This window comes from Cervus canadensis, chromosome 9 (assembly GCF_019320065.1).
Source record: "Cervus canadensis isolate Bull #8, Minnesota chromosome 9, ASM1932006v1, whole genome shotgun sequence".
Lineage (NCBI taxonomy): Eukaryota > Metazoa > Chordata > Mammalia > Artiodactyla > Cervidae > Cervus > Cervus canadensis.
In genome coordinates this window covers 81,137,255-81,156,748 of record NC_057394.1, presented here as the reverse complement: position 1 = coordinate 81,156,748, position 19,494 = coordinate 81,137,255, and the positions used below count along the sequence as shown (strand labels likewise).

Sequence of the window (19,494 nt, the reverse complement as noted above, 5' to 3'; positions counted from 1 at the left end):
ACCCTGCTGTTTCCCCACGTGGCCCTGCCTGACATCCTGTGTGTCCTGTTTTTAGGCATCCTTGAGTGTAAACTTTGCCCTTCATGACCATCACATCCATGTCTATTTCTCTTCTGACACCTGGTTAAAACAAGCCCTGGGTTCATCTCCATAGTGGTGCTTCATCTGTTCATGGCCCCCGAGTTCACCCTTAGCCTCACACAGGGACAGGAGAGGGCTGGGAGGACTGATGGCTCTTAACCTTCTCTGGCAGGACAAGATCCATTACTTCTGCTTGGCGAGAACTAGTCACAGGGCCTGCCTAGGTAGGAAGAGCCTCGAACTGTCCCTAGACTCTGCTCCTGGGAGTCAGAAACAAGCCTGTGCCTACAAGATGGCTGTTTGACATCGACAGGCAGTCGAGCTTATTTTCCATGATTTTCACTTCCTTTTTAAAATCTATTTTTAGTAAACAAGAATGAAAAAAGAGAAAGGTTGAAATCTGAGTTTCATATCCTTAACTTTATCCAGCAGAAATGTCAGTACAGAGGAGAAAATCCAGAAAAAGGCTTATATAACCAGGAACTTAACCCAGTGCTGGTTCTCAATGTAATTATAATCACTAACACTTGTATAAACTCTACCTTTTAGAAACGCCTTTCAATAGTGTATGGCACTCTACAGAGAAAGGAAAAATGAATCTTCTCTTTATGAATACACAGCATCAGAAGCAAAAAGAATCATTTCAGTTGTCATACAGACAGTGAAGACATTTGAGCAGGATGACTTCTAAGTGCATTTGTAAGTGAGTTCTTTGACACTTGGAAGACATTTTCACTCTTGATATTCATCCAGTAGTAGCTGGTTGGCATTGTACCTCTGAGCCTCTGCCATCTTAAGAGGCCCCAAGAGTGAGATGGGGAGAGGAGAGCCTGTTAATGTGCTGGAGCAAGGGCTGCTCTGAATTGGTGCTGCTGAAGGTTAGAAGCTCAGACGCTAAAGGATCCACTTGCAAAGCAGGAGACACAGGTTCAATTCCTGGGTCGGGAAGATCTCCTGGATAAGGGAATGGCAACCCACTCCAGTATTCTTGCCTGGGAAATCCCACGGACAAAGGAGCCTGGCAGGCTGCAAAGAGTCGGATACGACTGATTGACTAACACACACACTGAATTGGTGCTGCTGAAGCAAAAGGTTGGAAGAAAGAGAACAGGAGGGACTTGGCATCTGCTCTCCAGCCAAAATTCTTGGCAGGTGCCCTGGTGTCTGTCAAGGGAATGGTGCCATCTCCCTAATTCTTCCTCTGGAGTCAGATGTGTGCTTGATGCTGTGATTTTGAATCCAGTCCTCCACAGGTTCTTAACACACGAAAAACACATGTATGCATTCACGCCATCTGTTTTCTTGATTATTGAGCCCTGGCTGCACAGGACTACACTGTAACTTAGGCTTCAGATTTTGCTTTTCGTCAAAGCCCTCTCTGAACACGTTTTTGTGGTTTAGCCGGGTCATAATGTAGTGTGTTTAACGAGCATTTCATTGAAATGGCATCTTTATAAGATGTCATCAGCCTAGCCCCTTGGAAGCCTCTGAGGTAAGTTCCCCGATCATTCTGCCTGTTTAGAAAACAAGACAGACTTTCCCCACAAACATTCTTGGAGAGCGTTTTACATGTAGCGTTTGGGGCTGTCACTAGTCACTGGAGGGTCCATGTGGGTTTGTCATCATTGTTCACACCAGTCGGTTTAGTGTCTGGGTTTGTCAACCTCATTTGGCTATTCCTACATCATGCTAGTCCCTGACTCCAACCTGACTTTGTAGATAACGTAAGTCTGGACCAACAGGCTGGGCGGCTGCTGAGGGTCTGTGGGTCCTGATTTCTGCCTGGAGGAAAATGAGTGGCTCTCAGGACAGGGCTTCAGGCTCCCGTAATACCACCTTTGATGCACACGGTCATCCCATCATCGTATCAGATTTTACCCCACATGCAGCCCCACCAGGTCATTCTATGTGTGACCAACAAGTGAGACAAGCATCTTTCCCACTCTTACGGCTTCTTTTACCTTGCGGAGCTCTTTCCCTGGACCGCAGGGACAGGGAGCACACACTGTCCGCCCTTGTTTCAGCTCTCATGTAGGGAGAGCTGATCCTCAATCTCGATCTCCTGGCTGACCTCACATGGTCCAGTGAGACGCTGCGGGGAGTGCTGACACAACAGGCAGCCCACTTCCCTCCTCTTCCCTCGTCCCCCTGCCCCCTCAATCCCTCTCTCCCTCCCCCTCCCTCCCCCACCCCGCCCTGGGCCTGCTGGGCCTTTGTGTGCTGGGGATGGTTTCTACTGGGAGATGCTCAACGTCATGCTGGTGAATAAAGGTGTGTTGAGATCACCTCTCTCCACCTGTGCATTGGATGGGTTTCTCTTACTGGGACCTTCTCAGAACCTGGAATGGCTTGGCTCCAGCTGACGTCACCGCCTGATGCAGCGCAGGCATCCACCCCCATGTCTCTAGGTGGATGTATTTCCTTTTGTGCCTGAGCTGTCCTTTCCCCTCTCTCTGCCCCCTTCCTCCCTACATCCATCTGTGCCCCCTGTGCTGCTTCATCTGCAGTAATCTTATCATCGCTTACATAGATGGTGGATAAATATGTTCTAAAGGCTGGCTTGGGAACCCAATGACTTACCTTGGTTTAGGGGTTCTTTATCTCCTATTTAAAAAGTTACTTGAGTTTTAAATACCCTGCTAAAATGAAAACAGCTAAGCTACAGGAAAGTTGTTTTTCTGAGTAGAGTGGTGGATCTTAACAGTACTGTTAAAATTAAGCAAAACAGGAAGAAATAATTTGTGAGTAACGTGCTGCAGAAATAATAAAGTGGACAGTGCAAATGGACTTTTCCAGCCTTGAATTATAAGCCAGCTGTAGCTTATGAATGTGTTCATTCACCAATGATCGTTTAAGAGTCGGTGTCTTTTCTTCAGGAGGATGCTACTGGCAAATTTTTCATAAGAACTGATTCCAACAGGTATTTCCCTCTAAAGCAGTCAAAATATAACGTTTAAGAGAACACACTATTTTGTGGGAATTTCCCCAACAGGGCGGGCCAAGCAGTGACTTGTGAGCTGTGTAGTGGATGCTCTTTTCCGAGGCTGTTGGTATGTTCAGAATCACAGGTTAGTTTGGGAATTTCTCATTCAAGGAATGAATTATTCCCAGATGGTATTAGTTTTGATTGGGCTGGGAGATGCTCTTTCCTAAGCAGAAACTTAGAACGCAGTGTTGAGTTATCCTTGAAAAATGATGAGTTGGAATAGTAGGGTTATCTTGGCTTCACTAATCTTAAGTATATTCAGATGAACTCAGGTGCAAGCCAGTTATTTAATGCCAGTAGCATTGTACTGTCATGGCAAGGTAGAAATGCACGCCTTATAAAATTCTAGAAGCTACAGTTAGAAGAGGTCCCTGGGTTTCACTACGTGTTTCTTCAGTTTGTGCCAAATTCCCAGCATGGTGGTCCATGGTCTTAAGCGTCTCCATGGAGATGCTCTCTCCATCAGTGAGGTCTCGGCCCTGGAGGTGATCCCAGGGTTTGCCCCTTTAAAGGCCATCAAGCAATGGCAGTTCCATCTCTTTGTACCAAGGCCTAACCTTACTTCTCTCCTGATGGTGTGAGCTGTGAGGTCCTAACATACTCTGCTCCTCAGCCTGACTACAGACGAGGGGCGTCCCCTTCATTCACCACTCTTATTTCAGGGTGTGTTCTCTGTATTTGTTCCAGCTCCTCTGTTTTCTTTCCTCTAACACTGTGATTCTCAACATGGGGAATGTTCCCCAGGGGACCTTGGCAGTGTCTGGAGGCATTTTTTGTTGTCACAACTTGGTGGTGGATACTACCGGCTCACAACCAGGGAGTGGGTCCTGTTCTCATCCTGTGGATGGAGACCAGGCAGGCTGCCGAACACCCTCCCATCACAGGGACAGCGCCCCCCAACTGAGTGGGGAAAATGGGCCCAGAAGAATAAAAGAAGACAACTTCAGGGGGAAAAATAACTAGATTAAGAAGAATTCTTTTGAAATACCAACACCTAATGGGAAAGGAACTTTCTAGGAGAGAAATAAGGTGGAAATAAAAGTGAGATTCACGTGGCAGAGATTCTGCACTTTGGGGTCCATTTCTCTCTCTCAGTTAGTGAGAACAATGTCTTATTTCCAGAGTTCACAGTTTCTCACTCAGAGTATGGCCTCACATGTCATTTAGCTTCTCTTTGCTGCCCTAGTTTCCTCATCTGAAACATGCAGGTCATATTACCATTTCATAGCATTGCTGGAGCATCAAAGAAGTGTTAGGTATTTTAGTGTTGTGTATTAGCAATGCTAATAGTCATCTATTAGTATTACATATATTAGGAAGCATACTCATGGAGGTAAAGTGCTTAGAACAGAGCCTGTCTTATGCTTAGTAACGTAATTTCTATTTTCAGTGTAGAATTAACAAACAGTTTTCTGTTCATTAAGTGTATATTCTTGAAGTATGAAGCACATTCTAAGTCCTCCATACGTAGATAAATGCTTTGTATGTTTAATTTCTTTTAGCACATGAGTCAACCAGCCTTTGTAATATTACTGTCGAAAGGAAATTCAGAAGTTGTCAAACCATAATTGTAAACCTGGTTTTCAGCTTAGCCTCCCAGCCATCCTAAGTCTTCCATCTGATCAGCATTTTCTCCAGACTCCGTCAGGGTTTTGTGTAGGTAGAACTCAGGGCCCTCAGATCACTGCTCATCTCAATCAAATGTCTTTTCTTCATTTGTGAACTCAGAGGGCAAGACTAAGGATAGGAAATCCATCTTGAGCTAAAACAAACAGGAGGTAGTTTGGAAACTCTCAGTTTAGGTCTGTAGCTAACACAGCCCGTGATGTCTCTTTGAGGATTCATCTGTCCTTATCCACCAATTTTCTTACCAGGACTCAGGAGAAAGGGAACACCCTGTGGCTGGATCCAGGGTCCCATGACGATCATATTTTACCTGTGATGTACTTTGTCATTATGGTGTTTGACAAAACTAAATAGATTTTGATACTTTCATGAGTCAGATTCTTCAACAAACAGATGGGTAAATTGATGAGCCCAAATGTACATGTACAACAGCTACTGGGTTAGAAATTTGAACACAAAAATCCCTGTTTACTTGGCCTATAGGCCACAGGTCTAATTTGGGTATAAAGAAAGAATAGAAGGAGATTGGCGGTGTCACTCAAATAAACCATTTCTGATTTTAAAACAGGTTTTCAACCCTCAAGGTAAAAACCAGACTTTTCACAGCAGGCTAGCTGACCTGAACTAGATAATTCTCTTGTGGCTCAGCTGGTAAAGAATCTGCCTGCAATGTGGGCGACCTGGGTTTGATCCCTGGGTTGGGAAAATCCCCTGCAGAAGGGAAAGGCTATCCACTCCAGTATTCTGGCCTGGAGAATTCTATGGACTGTATAGTCCATGGGATCACAAAGAGTCAGACATGACTGAGTGACTTTCCCTTCACTTCTGTCTTAGTGATCATTATGTACGTTGGAAAATGGAAAAGCTGCAAAATTAAGTCTTCACATCCTAGTTATATTGTCCAGGCATCTCGCATTGAGTGTTTGCATTTACAGGCTCCCAGTAATTCACATAGAAGTTGATGGAGAGCATGAGTAGTGAATGTCCTCCAGAATTCTGAGTGCAGTCATCATGGACTCATTTTGTATCACATAGTTATCTCTGCTACTGGCCTACAATGCCAATTTAGCAAAAATTAAAGACAAATGGCAAATGAACACGCAGAGACTGTCTAATACTAGCACCCACAGAAATAGATTTTTTGGTTGTTTAGTTGCTTGGTCATGTCCGACCCTTTGTGACTGATCCCATGGACTGTAGGCCACTCTGTCCATGTGATTTTTTAGGCAAGAATATCGGAGCGGGTTGCCATTTTCTTCTCCAGGGGATCTTCCCAACCCAGGGATTGAACCCATATTTCCTGCATTGGCAGATGGATTCTTTACCACTGAGCCACCAGGGAAACCCAGAGATAGATTAATATGGTTTTATTCTATTCCTTCTTCTAATAGACAAAGAGAAATTTTAATCTGTATGAAAAGTGGTTGGTTGGTTGGTTGGTTTGTTGGAAACCTGACTTTGTGTGTTTGCTTCATTTGGAGAAAATGTAAGATGAAGAAATTCAGAGTTAGAAAGAGGAGGCATTAGAATCACAGATGATGTGACAAATGTAAATGTCTCTAAAGTTCTCTTTTTACATTCTGAGTAAAACAGACTGCAGCGCTCTACATGTTAATTGTAACTTCTTTGTTTTTCAGATACTGTGTTGGCCAATGGTCATGCCACAGACTATTTATTTGTTGGAAATATCGTTTATACGGTAAGTTTGCCTGTTTATTGAATCTTTCTTAAATGGCACGTGTGTGGGTTCTCTCTTTCTGTCCCTTTGTATAAGGTCTTTGTCATCATTATTTCAAATCTCTGAAGTATATATTATAGATTCCTTAAAGATTGGGGGCAGGAGGAGAAGGGGACAACAGAGAATGCGATGGCTGGATGGGATCACCAACTCAATGGACATGAGTTTGAGTAAACTCCGGGAGTTGGTGATGGACAGGGAGGCCTGGAGTGCTGCGATTCATGGGGTCGCAAAGAGTCGGCCACGACTGAGCAACTGAACTGAACTGAACTGAACTGAACCGAACTAAAAAACTGCAGCCTTGAAATTAAAAGACTCTTGCCCCTTGGAAGGAAAGCTATGATAAACCTAGACAGCATATTAAAAAGCAGAGACATCACTTTGCCAACAAAGGTCTGTATAGTCAAAGTCATGGTTTTTCCAGTAGTCGTGTACAGATGTGAGAGTTGGACCATAAAGAAGGCTAAGCGCCAAAGAATTGATGCCTTCGAACTGTGGTGCTGGAGAAGACTCTTGAGAGTCCCTTGGACTGCAAGAAGATCAAACCAGTCAATCCTAAAGGAAATCAACCCTGAATATTCATTGAAAGGGCTGATGCTGAAGCTGAACCTCCAACACTTTGGTCACCTGATGCAAAGAGCCGACTCATTAGAAAAGACCCTGATGCTGGGAAAGATTGAGGGCAGGAGGAGAAGGGGAGGACAGAGGATGAAATGGTTGGATGGCCTCACCAATTCAATAGACATGAATCTGAGACAACTCCAGGAAATAGTGGAGGACAGGGAAGGCTGGTGTGCTGTAGTCCATGGGGTCACAAATAGTCAGACATGACTTAGCAATTGCACAACAACAAGCTCAAAATGGTTGTAAAATGCTTACCTTGTATTTTAGTGAAGTTTATGCAAAATTCCCTGGTGGGAACTTCCCTGGTGGCTCAGAGGATAAAGCGTCTGCCTACAATGCGGGAGACCTGGGTTTGATCAATGAATCGGGAAGATCTCGTGAAGAAGGAAATGGCAACCCACTTCAGTATTCTTGCCTGGAGAATCCAATGGATGGAGGAGCCTGGTAGGCTACAGTCCACAGGGTCGCAAAGAGTCGGACACGACTGAGCGACTTCACTCACTCACTTGTGTAGAGTTCAGACTTCAGGACAAGGGATCAACAGACTTCCCTCAGTCTTTACATGAACATTTCACACCTACTTGTGAAAAATCAAAACAAGCAAAAAAAAAAAAAAAAAACACCCTACATTGAGAGAAGGTGATTTCTCCCTAATCTTCCAAGCTAAAGAAAAGGGGGGAGTAATATTACTTATGAGAAGACAATCACTAAAGTAAGGCCTTTTTAAAAAGAAACCTGCCTGTAAGTTTCCTAAAACTTACCCCCAGGAAACTAGCTCCCAAGGTAGCACTTCCAAAGTCCAGCTGCTGGAAAGAAACTGCCCCTGGGGAGGATGTGGGGTTTCTCCTGGTTGAAAATACAAGGATAACACGTTTCCCAAATTCCTCTTTCTTTCACAGTATGTTGTTGTTACTGTTTGTCTGAAAGCTGGTTTGGAGACGACAGCTTGGACAAAAGTAAGTTTTCTGTAGAATTATTAATATTTCTCTATCCAGTATAGATATTTTTGTGGCATAGTATCTTTTTAAAACCCAGGAAAACGGTAAGCAATGTCAAGCCACAGACTTTAAATTTTTGCATCTAAAAATTGTGGTTTGATATTTATCAGGGCACATTTGCCATCCAAATTTCCCTAATCATTTGCTAGGCTCTTAATACAACTCTAAGCTATTAACAGCTCATTTCAAATATGTATGCACATTATAAAAAAATATATATATACATACAAAGAAAATACAGGACAAAAAGGTGAATTTTTAATTTCCATAATTTTACCACCAAGAGGTAGTTACTTTTAACATTTGCTGTATTATCTTCTAGACTTTGTGCATTTATTTTAATAAGATGAAGCTTTACAGAACATAGAGTATTGTAGCCTTTTTTTCACTTAAAAATATATCAACATTTTACATGCTTTAAAATGTGCTTCTGCAAAGTCGTAGTTCATGATTAAAGAGGATTGAGTTTTATCAATATCCCATCACTTATTTAATCAGTCCCCAATTTGGGGCATTTTTAGTTATCTCCAACTCTTGAGGGTTATGGCCAATGTTTCATGGTTGTCTCTGCTGTTTACAAAGGCTTCTAATTCTGTGCTGATTACGTAAGAGACGGGTGGGAGGTAAATATGGAAGCAGAGAATTGAGACAGAGACAATGAAGCCAGGTGATGGGGGATGGTGGCTTAGCCTGGGGGTTAGAGCAGGCACTGAGCAGTGGTCAGATTTTTCAAAAAGCTGACAGAGGCTCATGATGGATTAGATCATGGAGGAAGTCAAGGATTATCCTATTAAGAGGACAAAGGAGAAGAAATTCACAACCCAGTAGATGCTCAGAGTGGTGTTGTTAAGATATATGTCCATGCCAGATTTCAATGTATGACAAAACCCACTGGAAAAAAAAAATAAAAAAATAAAAAAAAAAAACAAAATCAAATAAATAAATAGTTTTTTTAGAAAAAAAAAAAAAGATATATGTCCATGCCAGATTTCTTTTTAAGTTCTTTAGAAAAGAACAGTTGAAGTCTCAGAATGATAAATAAAATGACCTTGGTCGTTTTGTCTGTCCAGTACCCTCTTACTAGATGAATGAGGCCTTGTTTATTCAGACCAGGTTGGAATGCACACCAGTAAGGGACGGGCGGGATTCTGCTGGCACCATGGGGTGGGTCTAGGGGACCATCAGCAGTGGTGCAAAAAGCACTTTCCTCTTCAGAGTGGTTTGGGGTCACTAGTTACTTAAATTCACCGTTAAATGCTCTGAGACAAGAAAATGAGAAAGATCAAACTCTCTAATGACCAGTGACTCATGGAAACCTTTCCATAAAGAAAAGTGGCATGGACCAAGGGCTCCTGCAGCGGGGCGGGGTCGGTCAGGTGGCTCCCAGGCCCGCAGATGGCCCTGTTGATGAGCGTCTGTTTCCTCCTGCAGTTCAGTCACCTGGCCGTCTGGGGAAGCATGCTCATCTGGCTGGTGTTTTTTGGCATCTACTCGACCATCTGGCCCACCATTCCCATCGCTCCAGACATGAAAGGACAGGTCAGTGCCACTAACTGTCAGTGGGCGTCCTGGGTCTCAGGGTGGGGATGAACTGCAGGACAGGCTGGTGTTGCCTGCTTCTGTCAACATGAATCTGGTGGGAAACAAACCACATCAGAGCCCCTGGAAGAGGTTGTCCAGGCCACAGCAACAGCATTTGAAATGTTCACAGTTAGGTAAACTGTTGACTTAATTCCTCTGACCTACCCAGCGCATCTGCATTTCCACAGTGAATTCTGTTCTCAGGTGTACGGTTCACAGACATGGAAAATGGGAGATGATTTGAGTCGTTCATGATTATATTGGTTGTAATTTTGATAGTGGTATTATTATACTTGGAGTAGTTGACAATGTCACCTGTGAAAAAGAAATCTAACCACCTTATGAACCAGATCACTAGTTAACCAGAATTTCGCACTGTGCATCTCTTCATCGAGAGGCTGAGATAGAAGACCTTTACGCTCGTTTGTATTTTGTTTCATCTTTTATATTATCTCCATCTAGTGTTTGCCGTGGAGCCTTAAGATCTTAAGATCCCACAGGATAGGGTCTGGGGCGGGGGGAACTTGAAAGCCCTGGGTTCCAAACCCCCTCAGTTTATAAATGAAGCTGTAAAACTTGCTTTCCAGGGAAATGTTTCAGGGTTTATAAGAGAATATGTGATTTGTGGGAAGGGACACAGAATGTCTATGAAGGAAGACATTGCATTCCCTGTTCTCTTTGCATTCAGACCCCTTTGGAGGTCTCCTCGCTGACCGTCCCTGGTTGGGCTTGTCAAGGTCAGCAGTCCTGGTGCCGGGGAAGCACCCCAGCTGTAGTCTGCTCCCCAGCTCTACCCACCAGGCCTACCTTGTTTTGTCCCCACTTCCAGGCCCGGAACACACTGCAGGGCCCGGGCAGCTATTCGCAGGGGGCATGCGCTGGGTCTGCTGAGGTTTGCTCTGGGTCATCCCCCCAATTTGCACGAGGATGTCTCTGGTCAGAACCAAGCATCGGAAGAGAGGGCTGTGGGTTGCAGGCTTCTTCTGGCTCCTGCCCCACGCTGATGTATTATAGGGGCAGGCCCATGCATGGCACATCAGGCTGCTATCTTTACCTCACTTACTCTGCATGAATGAACCAGAACTCGGGTCTCCCAGGTCTAGATATACGCCTGGCAACTGTTTACTGTGAGGTTATCGGGGTGGGCTGCTTGCCAGTTTTACTTGGTGAATCCACTGATGTACCCTCGGGGGCCTGGGACCTCCTCTGAGGTGCTGAGCAGGATGGATGTGTCCTAGAGGGGCGACTTGTGTGTGCCTGAACACAGCTTTGCCTCCTATAAGGCACCAGGACAAACATGTAACATACTTTTCAGGTCCTTCCCAAATCCAAGCGGTATAAGAAGTTACAGAGCAGTGAATGAATCAAGAAGATCGTTGTGTAGCAAAACAAGCATTTCCCAGCAAAGATGCTTTGTACCCTTCAATCAGTTCTTTCTGTTCTTGAATTTATTTTTTTATTGGAGGATAATTGCTTTACAATATTGTACTGGCCTCTGCCACACATCTACATGAATCAGCCATAAGTATACATATGATCCCTCCCTCTTGTAACCCACCCCCCCACCCCATCCCACCCCTCTAGGTTGTCTCAGAGCACTGGGTTGAGCTCCCTGCATCATATAGCAAATTCCCACTGGCTGTCTATTTTACATATGGTAGTGTATATGTTTCCATGTTACCCTCTCAATTTGTCCCACCCTCTCCTTCCCCGACTGTGTCCACAAGTCTCTTCTCTGCATCTGCATCTCCATTGCGGCCCTGCAAATAGGTTCATCAGTATCATCTTTCTAGATTCCATATGCATGGGTTAATTAAGCAAGAAAACTATCCATAATGATGATCACTGGGTAAGGCTTGGAGCCTAAAGTATCTGCTTCATACTTGTGGTTAAGGGTGAGTGTGACCCAATAAACATTTCATTGGGGGGATTTGGGGCAGAGGATGATAAAAGGGACAGCAGCCAACTGCAGAGGACAATCTTCTAAATTAGAGGAGAATGACAGTGGAAGGATGGAATCAGCTGACGGGTGACTGGTTGACAAAGACCCCTCCTTTGAAAGCCCCTCCCCAGAGAGATGTTCCAGTGACCCCTCTGTGTTCACTGGCTCCTGTAACCCAATTCAGATGTGCGTGAGTTGGGCTGGTCGCCAATTCATCAGGAGGTTGACCTTTGACATGTGGAGGGACCATTCACTGTGTAGTCCAAGTTGCATGTTCTTTTGTGTGGTTCAAAGGTTCAATGTAATGATGAAATTTCCATAGTTGGGGACTTTCTGGAAAAAAACCAGTGAGCTATTCCTGTCATCCAAGAGCAAGGAATTTGTAATATTAAATCATGTTTCACTTAGGTATAAAAGCTTTTTTTTTAAACATAAACTATATCATTTCAGCTTTTAGGTTGGTTGGTCTATTTCCATGAGGCAAAAGATGTTGTTCTGAAATCGCCCGTCACTGGCTGAGTCCGAGGTTTTCATTAGACATGGAAGGCAATTTTACTGTAGTTTTCATGTCCAGGGGCTGCTGGGTGGATAATCCATAGTCTGTGTTGAAAGGACTATTTCTTATCTCTGGTCTTGAAATTGAAAATATGGCCAAGTCACATCCATCCCTTTGGTGCTATGCTGGTCCTGTGGACTGAATGTTTGGGCTCCCCTCAAATTTGTGCTGAGGCCCTGACCCTCTCTCCAACATGGAGGTGGGGCCTTGGGGAGGGACTAGAGATCAGATGAGTGGAGAGACAACCTCAGAGACAGCTTGCTCGTTCTCTGCTGTGTGAAAACCCAAGGATCTGAAAATATATATATCTGAGTCACTTTGCTATACACCTGAAACTAACACAATATTGTAAGTCATCTGTCCTTCAAATTTTAAAAATGCCTGACGGACACAGCAAGAGAGGGAAAAAAATAGATGCAAGAAGTTAGACATCTCCCACCCAGAAGAGGGCCCTCACCAGAGCCCAGCCAGGCTGGCACCCTGGCCTCAGATACCCAACCTCCAGAACAGGGAGAAATACATTCCTGCTGTTGAGAAGCCACCCACTTTGGGGTATTTTGTTACAGCAGCTTAAGCTGGCTGAGATGGTTGGCAAAGGCTTTCGGGTGACGGTATTCTGGAAAAAAGACTGCATTTTTAAAATTATTGTTGTTATATTATTATAAGATTGTTTCTAGTGATTTTTATAAACATTTTTTGTAGGTCATGGGCAGTCAGGTTTTGGCAATGGAACGCAGTTCTTTTGAGTCGTAAAATTAAACTAGTCTCTGAAGGCAAATGGCATTTCTTACCAGGAGTCAAAATAGAATTACCTGAGAGACATGCCTCCTCTTCTTGATCTTTCACTGATCAGTTATTTCCTCAAGCCTTTATAGATCGGAATATTGTGACTTAAACTCCCATTTTTTTTGACTAAAGAGTTTTAACGTTTTATGGGTTCTTTTTCACTTTATTTTCAACATTCTGTAGGTTCTTGAGGTGAAATTTCTTAGTAGGGTCCACTGACCACCTACATCTGAACCATCTGGGCTGCTTGTTAAAATGACAACCTCTTTCTCCACCAAAAAAATATGTACTTGGAATACACACACACAGAATCAGAATCCCTGAGCATGGAGCCCCAGCCTCTGAATTGTGATAAATCTCCAGGCTATTCTTCTGTTTAAAGCTGGAGCACCCCTGCTCACCGCACCTAAAATGTGACCCCTGACATTTAAGCCAGCGCTGGGGGTTCCTGGAGAAGACGGCGTCTGAATGTCCGCAGCAGCCCTGCGTCTCTGAGCGGTGGGCCCGTGAGCGCCAGCAGGTGATGTGGTGTCTGCTCTCAACCCCATGCTCTAAGCAGCAGATTTTACCCAAAGACATTACCTCGTCTGCCAGAGAAAAGTGCTCCTCGCCGACTGCTCCTTGCTTTTCCTTTAAAGTCCTTTCCATGGCTAGTAAAGAGGGAAAGAAACCTTCAGTTCAAAGCCGACAAACCGCTAACTCCGTCTGCAGTGCCAGGCTCCAGCCAGCTTCTGGCAGAGGGCAGTCTTTTTTTTTTTTTAATCCAAACCCAGGAACGGGTTTACTTTTGAGTTTTATATACACACTTTGTATACACAATGCAGATCCCAGTGGACTAAGGGTGAACAGGAAGGGGGAGTGGGTCTGGCTGCCTCTGTGCCATCCTTGGATGAAAGCGATTAATTCCTCATCTTCCCTACGTGCTGGCCTTCTCTGGACTTTGCAGCTGAGCAAGGTCTCAGGCGCAGGCATTTTCCATATAAATATAAAAAAAGGGGTTTTGTTTCCAGGTGTTAAGAGGTACGCCGAGAAGCTGGGGTAAGGGCCATCTCTGCTCAGAACATTCTAGAATGTTTGTGTAAGGCCGAGGCTGGCCTGCGGGCCAGGGGAACCCATGTCCTCAGGTTAACTGTTGTGGCTTGGGACACCGCTGTTTGTCCCCAGCACCCACCTTCCCTCCTGCCTTTGCTGAGGGGCCCAGTTCATATCCCATTCTGGCCCTCTTGGAAGAACCCAGCCCCTTAGGGAGCCTTTCCACCCCTCAGTCCAGTGGGGAGCTTGTCCCCAACCCCATGCTGTTGTGCGTGGTTCAGAACCCTGAAGGGGGATGCAAGGAAACGTTCACTGGGGTTCCTGGCAAAGTCGCATGTCTGCTCCTGAAGCCCATTGGAGACTTGGTCTGCTCTTATGCACAGTGGGTAAGGTTGCCTGGACTTGCTCACGACTGGGAGAGATGCCAGCTCCAGAATCAAACTGCTGCGGTGAGAGAAGGAATAGGGAGACCGAAACCAGCAAACGTCTGTTACGCGATTGTCCAGACAGCAGGTGCAGCAGCCTCGAAGGCCACCCCCAGTGCAGGCCCCCCCAGGAGCATCGCCCCGGGCTGCCTGGCCTCAGTGAGAGGCAGCTGTCAGCCTCCTGTGGATGGAGCTTTCTCTTATGTTTGCAAGTATAAGGGCAACAAAGAAAACAGGTGATTTTTAAAAAGCAATCATAAGGCTTTAATATCCCAAGTTTTATTTTACTCAGACTTAGGTATTTATAGATTTGTTTAAAGATTTTGTAAACAATTACTTGAGTGTTGCAATTATGAGTGTTTTAGATGATAATATCCCAGAAACACCTAATGTGAATATCGTAAATTCATTGGAATTAATCTTTTAATACAGCAATATTGAATAGAGTTGGTCCTATTTTTCCTAAATAACATATTTCAGGAGCCTGTGGCCTGACTAGGGTGAGACATGGTCATCCCGGTAAGGCAGGAAGTCCCATCAGTAGAAACTTGCCTCTTGGTTTGAAATAACTTCCTGACACCTTCTTTGTACAGTGTACTTCTGTGTGGAACTTGGCCAAATTATCTGTTGAAGTCCAGTTTACATTTTGGTTTTCAATTTGTGCATTTTGTGTAATAATAAGACTGACGTCCAAGGAGGAACTTGCTGTTTCTAGATGGCATGATCTGAAAAAATAGCAATAGGAATAAAATTAAGAGGTTAAGGACTTTATGGTTTTTATATGTCTGGCCTCCAGGATTCTTGCATTCATATACATTTGCCTCTTGAAGGCTCCCTACACGAATCCCTGTCTGAGTTAGTCACTAGAACTGAAAAATAAATAAAGAAAACTATAACAAAAAACTCTTCACTAACAAAAGGGAAATCAAAAACAGTCACTTGACCAGGGCTATCTAGATGAGTTCTCACTATAAATATAGGGCTATAAATATCTGGGCTCTAAAAATCAGAAAATTCAGGCATTGGAAAAGAGTTCTATCAGAAATTGGCTTTCAAAGTCATTACATGTCACGCCAAATTGTTTCTGTTTTTCTTTTCCTGATTACCAAACAAGGAAGAAAGTGTGCTTTATAAAATCCATTTGCCCCTCAAAGTAATCCAGATTCTTTCCCTAAAGGAATGCAACCAGCACCCACTGAATCCTGACTGCTTCCTACAGGGTCTGCGGGATCAACTGAGGTCTAGGTTAATGTGACCCGAATCAAACTTCTTTCCTATTCTCTGCAAATCCTAACAGTGAAAGTGGGATGTGAATTAAATTAGCCTCGTGCTTAAAAAATCGATCAAGTCAGTTGTCCATAAGAGCCATAATTGTGTTATTTCTGAGCCTTAGTTTTTTTTTTTCATTTATTTTTATTAGTTGGAGGCTAATTACTTTACAATATTGAAGTGGGTTTTGTCATACATTGACATGAATCAGCCATGGAGTTAGTTTTGTCAAGTATGAGAAGGAGATAATGTGGGACTTCCGTAGTAGCTCAGTGGTAAAGACTTCGCCTTCCAGTGCCAAGTGGGATGTGGATTCGATCCCTGGTCAGGGAGCTAAGATCCCACATGCCATGGCGCCAAGACAAAATATAAAACAGTAAAAATACTGAAACAAATTCAACGAAGACTTTTTAAAAATAGTCCACATCAAAAAATCTTCCTTGTCCTTCACCATTTCCCGGAGCTTACTGAAACTCATGTCCATCAAGTCGGTGATGCCATCCAACCATCTCATCCTCTGTTGACCCCTTCTCCTCTTGCCCTCAATCTTTCCCAGCACTGGGGTCTTTTCCAATGAGTAACAACAGATGATGTCTATTGAGAAAGTACTATGTCCCAGACAAAATATACATTCAAGTAAATATGCTCTGCCTGTGAAATTACGTGTATAATAAATTGGCATTAGTTCATCTGATAATTCACTCTATAGCCATATGAATAGGTAGGGGCTTCGAAAGAAAGAAACCAGCAGCTTGGTCAGGCTGCGGAAGGTAGCTGGGGCTTCCTGAGTCCCCGGGATCTCAGGGTACGAGCCCCCACACACTGTCATTACGGTGAGCACCTAGGGCAATGCTTGGTGCAAACCAAGGATCAAATAGGTGCCAGTCACTTCTTAAAAACTTCTTAAAAATTTGGTTTTCTTAGATTGTATCTGACGTGACTTGCCCTGCAGTTTCAGAGAATTTTTCAAATATAAATGTAGAATTTCTACACATACTTCATATTTAAGCAGCAATCGAGGAGAAGGGGGTGACGGAGGATGAGATGGTTGGATGGCATCACCAACTCAATGGACATGAGTTTGAACAAACTCCAGGAGATAGTGAAGGACAGGGAAGCCTGATGGGCTGCAGTTCATGGGGTCACAAAGAGTGGGACATGACGACTGAGCAACTGAGCAACAACTGCCTATGAGCCCTAGTCAAGCCAGTTTCAAACAATGGCTTTTTTCTAAGCACATTATAAAAAGCCGAAATTTTCTTAGCCCTGCTCTCTGCACCGTTCTCTCCATTCTGGAAGTTTGTTTTATTTTGGCCTCTCGTTTCAAGGATGCTGTGTGCTAATTCAAGACTGGACGGCTTTGATTGCGAGTTCTTTTTCTCTGCGGTTAAAGGTCTGGTGTTGGTGTTGGCGTTTGCCATTCATTCTGATGTTAATTTTTAAAATATCTGTCAGCAAATTGAAGTACACATTACATGCTGATTTTGTTTGTTTGGAATATTTATCCTCCACGGTCACAGAGGATGTTTGATGTGGTTTTGAACTTTTCCTTTCTCCAAACATGTGGAAATGTGCGTGGGGAGCTCTGGGGTTGAAGTTCTCTGCAGGGATTGACTTCTTCTCAAACATCTGTGAAGGGAGATGCCTGTCTGGGGACCAGAGCTGTAGTTCTCCCCACCACCCACCAACATCCGGGTTCTTTAGGTTTATTCTATTTAAGAGATAGAGAGCTGCCTGAGAAAGACCAGCAGATAAAGAATTCATGCAGGAGAAGATAGGTTGGGTTAGGCTAAGAAGAGAGAAAACAGAATCTCAGCACACTATTATACATGTACCAAGTTTCCCTGTTTTGTGTGAATGAGGATGCAAAGCTCTTATTGACAGCATCCCAGAGCACCAGATAGTGGAAGGACTTAAAGCAGGTGAGAGCTTTAACTGTTGTTGCCATGGGTGCTACGAACTATCAGATGTTCATTGAAATCATATGCCTTTTGAGTCGGATTAGCCAGCTGTTGTTTTTTTTGCATTCCTTTGGCAAAAGGCAGGAAAAGAGAAGTCTAGGTTATCTGTGTCCATGTCTGTAGGGCACTTTCATCCACATATTTTTTAAGTAAAATTACTGCAGTGTGTTTTTTTCTTAATTTTTAAGATTTTTTATTACGGAAAATTTTAGACATACCATAATGTAAACACACGCCGTTAGCGTGGGACAAGGCATCTCTTATGAGGAAATAGTCATTGAGTTCAAAGTCTTACTTGATAGTACTGTGGGTCCATCCTAATCCAGCACCCTGTTCTCCTTTGTCTCCAACTTTGTTTTTTTAAAAATATCTATTAAATATTTTATGTATTTATTTCCCCCAATTTATCCCACTCTGCCACCTTTTGCTTTGAGTAATCATAAATTTGTTCTCTATGTCTATGATTCTATTTTGTGAATAGTTCATTTGTATTCATTTTATATTCCACATGTAAATGATAGTATATGGTATTTGTCTTTGACTTAGTTCAGTTAGTATCATAATCTCTAGGTCCACCCACATTGCTGCAGATGGCATTCTTTAGTTCTTTTTTATAGCTGAGTAATATTCCACTGTATACATGTACCACATCTTCTTCATTCATCTGTTGATGGATATTTAGGCCATTTCCATGTCTTGGCTATTGTGAATAGTGCTTCTGTGAACATTGGGGCTCAGATATCCTTTCAGATTGTGTTTTTCTCTGGATGTATACCCAGGAGTGGGACTGCTGGATCATATGGTAGTTCTAGTTTTAGTTTTTTAAGGAACCACCACACTGCTCTCCCTAGTGACTGCCCCAGTTTACATTCCCACCAATAGTATGTCAGGGATCCCTGGTCTTCATAAAGGATAGGAACAGAATGAAGGGCACATGTGGATGTGCTGGTCCTTCTCAGGGTGCTACAAACTATCAAATGTTCATCGAAATCATATGCTTTTTGAATTGAATTAACCAGCCGGTGTGTTTGGCATTCCTTTGGCAAAAGACAGAAAAAGAGAAATGGAGGCATCTTCCCCCACTCCACCCAGCGGCAGCATCTCCTCACCTGTCGCCTGCCCTATGTCCCTTTTCCCCTCCTCCGGTCCCAGCCCCCCTGTCCCATCCCTTCTTTCAGAACATGCACTCAAACAGTGCTGGTTCTACTGCTGCTCTGCCTCTGGGTCTGGACCCACCACCTAGGACTACTCAAGCAGGATCTTTGTCTCGTGTACAATGGGATTGATTCAGGAACAGCGTGGTGTCCCACCAAGGCCACTTAGAGATAATTAACGGATTATTTATAGAAACTAAGAGGGAAGGGAGGAGCTCTCTTGCTGCTGCATTTGTTGTGTATTAGGGATGTCATCAGTCTCGAGATGCCATGGGCCACTGCCAAGAGAGACTGGGGATGAATCGAGCACAGAGGAAAGCCAAAGTGAGAGATGCTGGTATTGAGTGTGCACCTGGATCAAGCTCTACCAGAAGCTAGAGTGATCTGTGAACTTCCAGATACATTAAATCAATATATACCCATTTTTGCAGAAGAATACAATTCAAGTTGGCTTTCTGTTACTTCTGAAAAGGGTTCTAATTAACAAAAAAATTACTAAGTTACAGACACAAAGGATAAAATCAGCTGGGTCAAGCTAAGGTAAGGAGAACTCTTCCCTTCTGGGAAACTGGTTATGTTGTAGAAAAGCAGCTGGTGGATTTCCCTATTGTGCATCTTGCGTCGGCAGTCGGAGAGTCAGAGTACCAAGGGAATTTGCCTACTTTTGTGGCTTTCCTATGCCCTTCTCCTGCCACGCGCCCCCCCGCCCCCCGCCAAGAAAAAGAAGACATGAAG

The 19,494-nt window shown here is 43.8% G+C and overlaps 1 protein-coding gene across 1 annotated transcript in view; it reads left to right on the top strand.

The window, feature by feature from the left end:
* The window catches only part of ATP8A2 (ATPase phospholipid transporting 8A2), a 448,688-nt gene that overhangs the window by 320,067 nt on the left and 109,127 nt on the right, over positions 1-19,494 (top strand). The window contains exons 31-33 of the mRNA XM_043478109.1: positions 6,331-6,392; positions 7,955-8,011; positions 9,485-9,592. Of these exons, the coding sequence (XP_043334044.1) occupies positions 6,331-6,392; positions 7,955-8,011; positions 9,485-9,592 (227 nt within the window). The remainder of the gene's footprint in view (positions 1-6,330; positions 6,393-7,954; positions 8,012-9,484; positions 9,593-19,494) is intronic.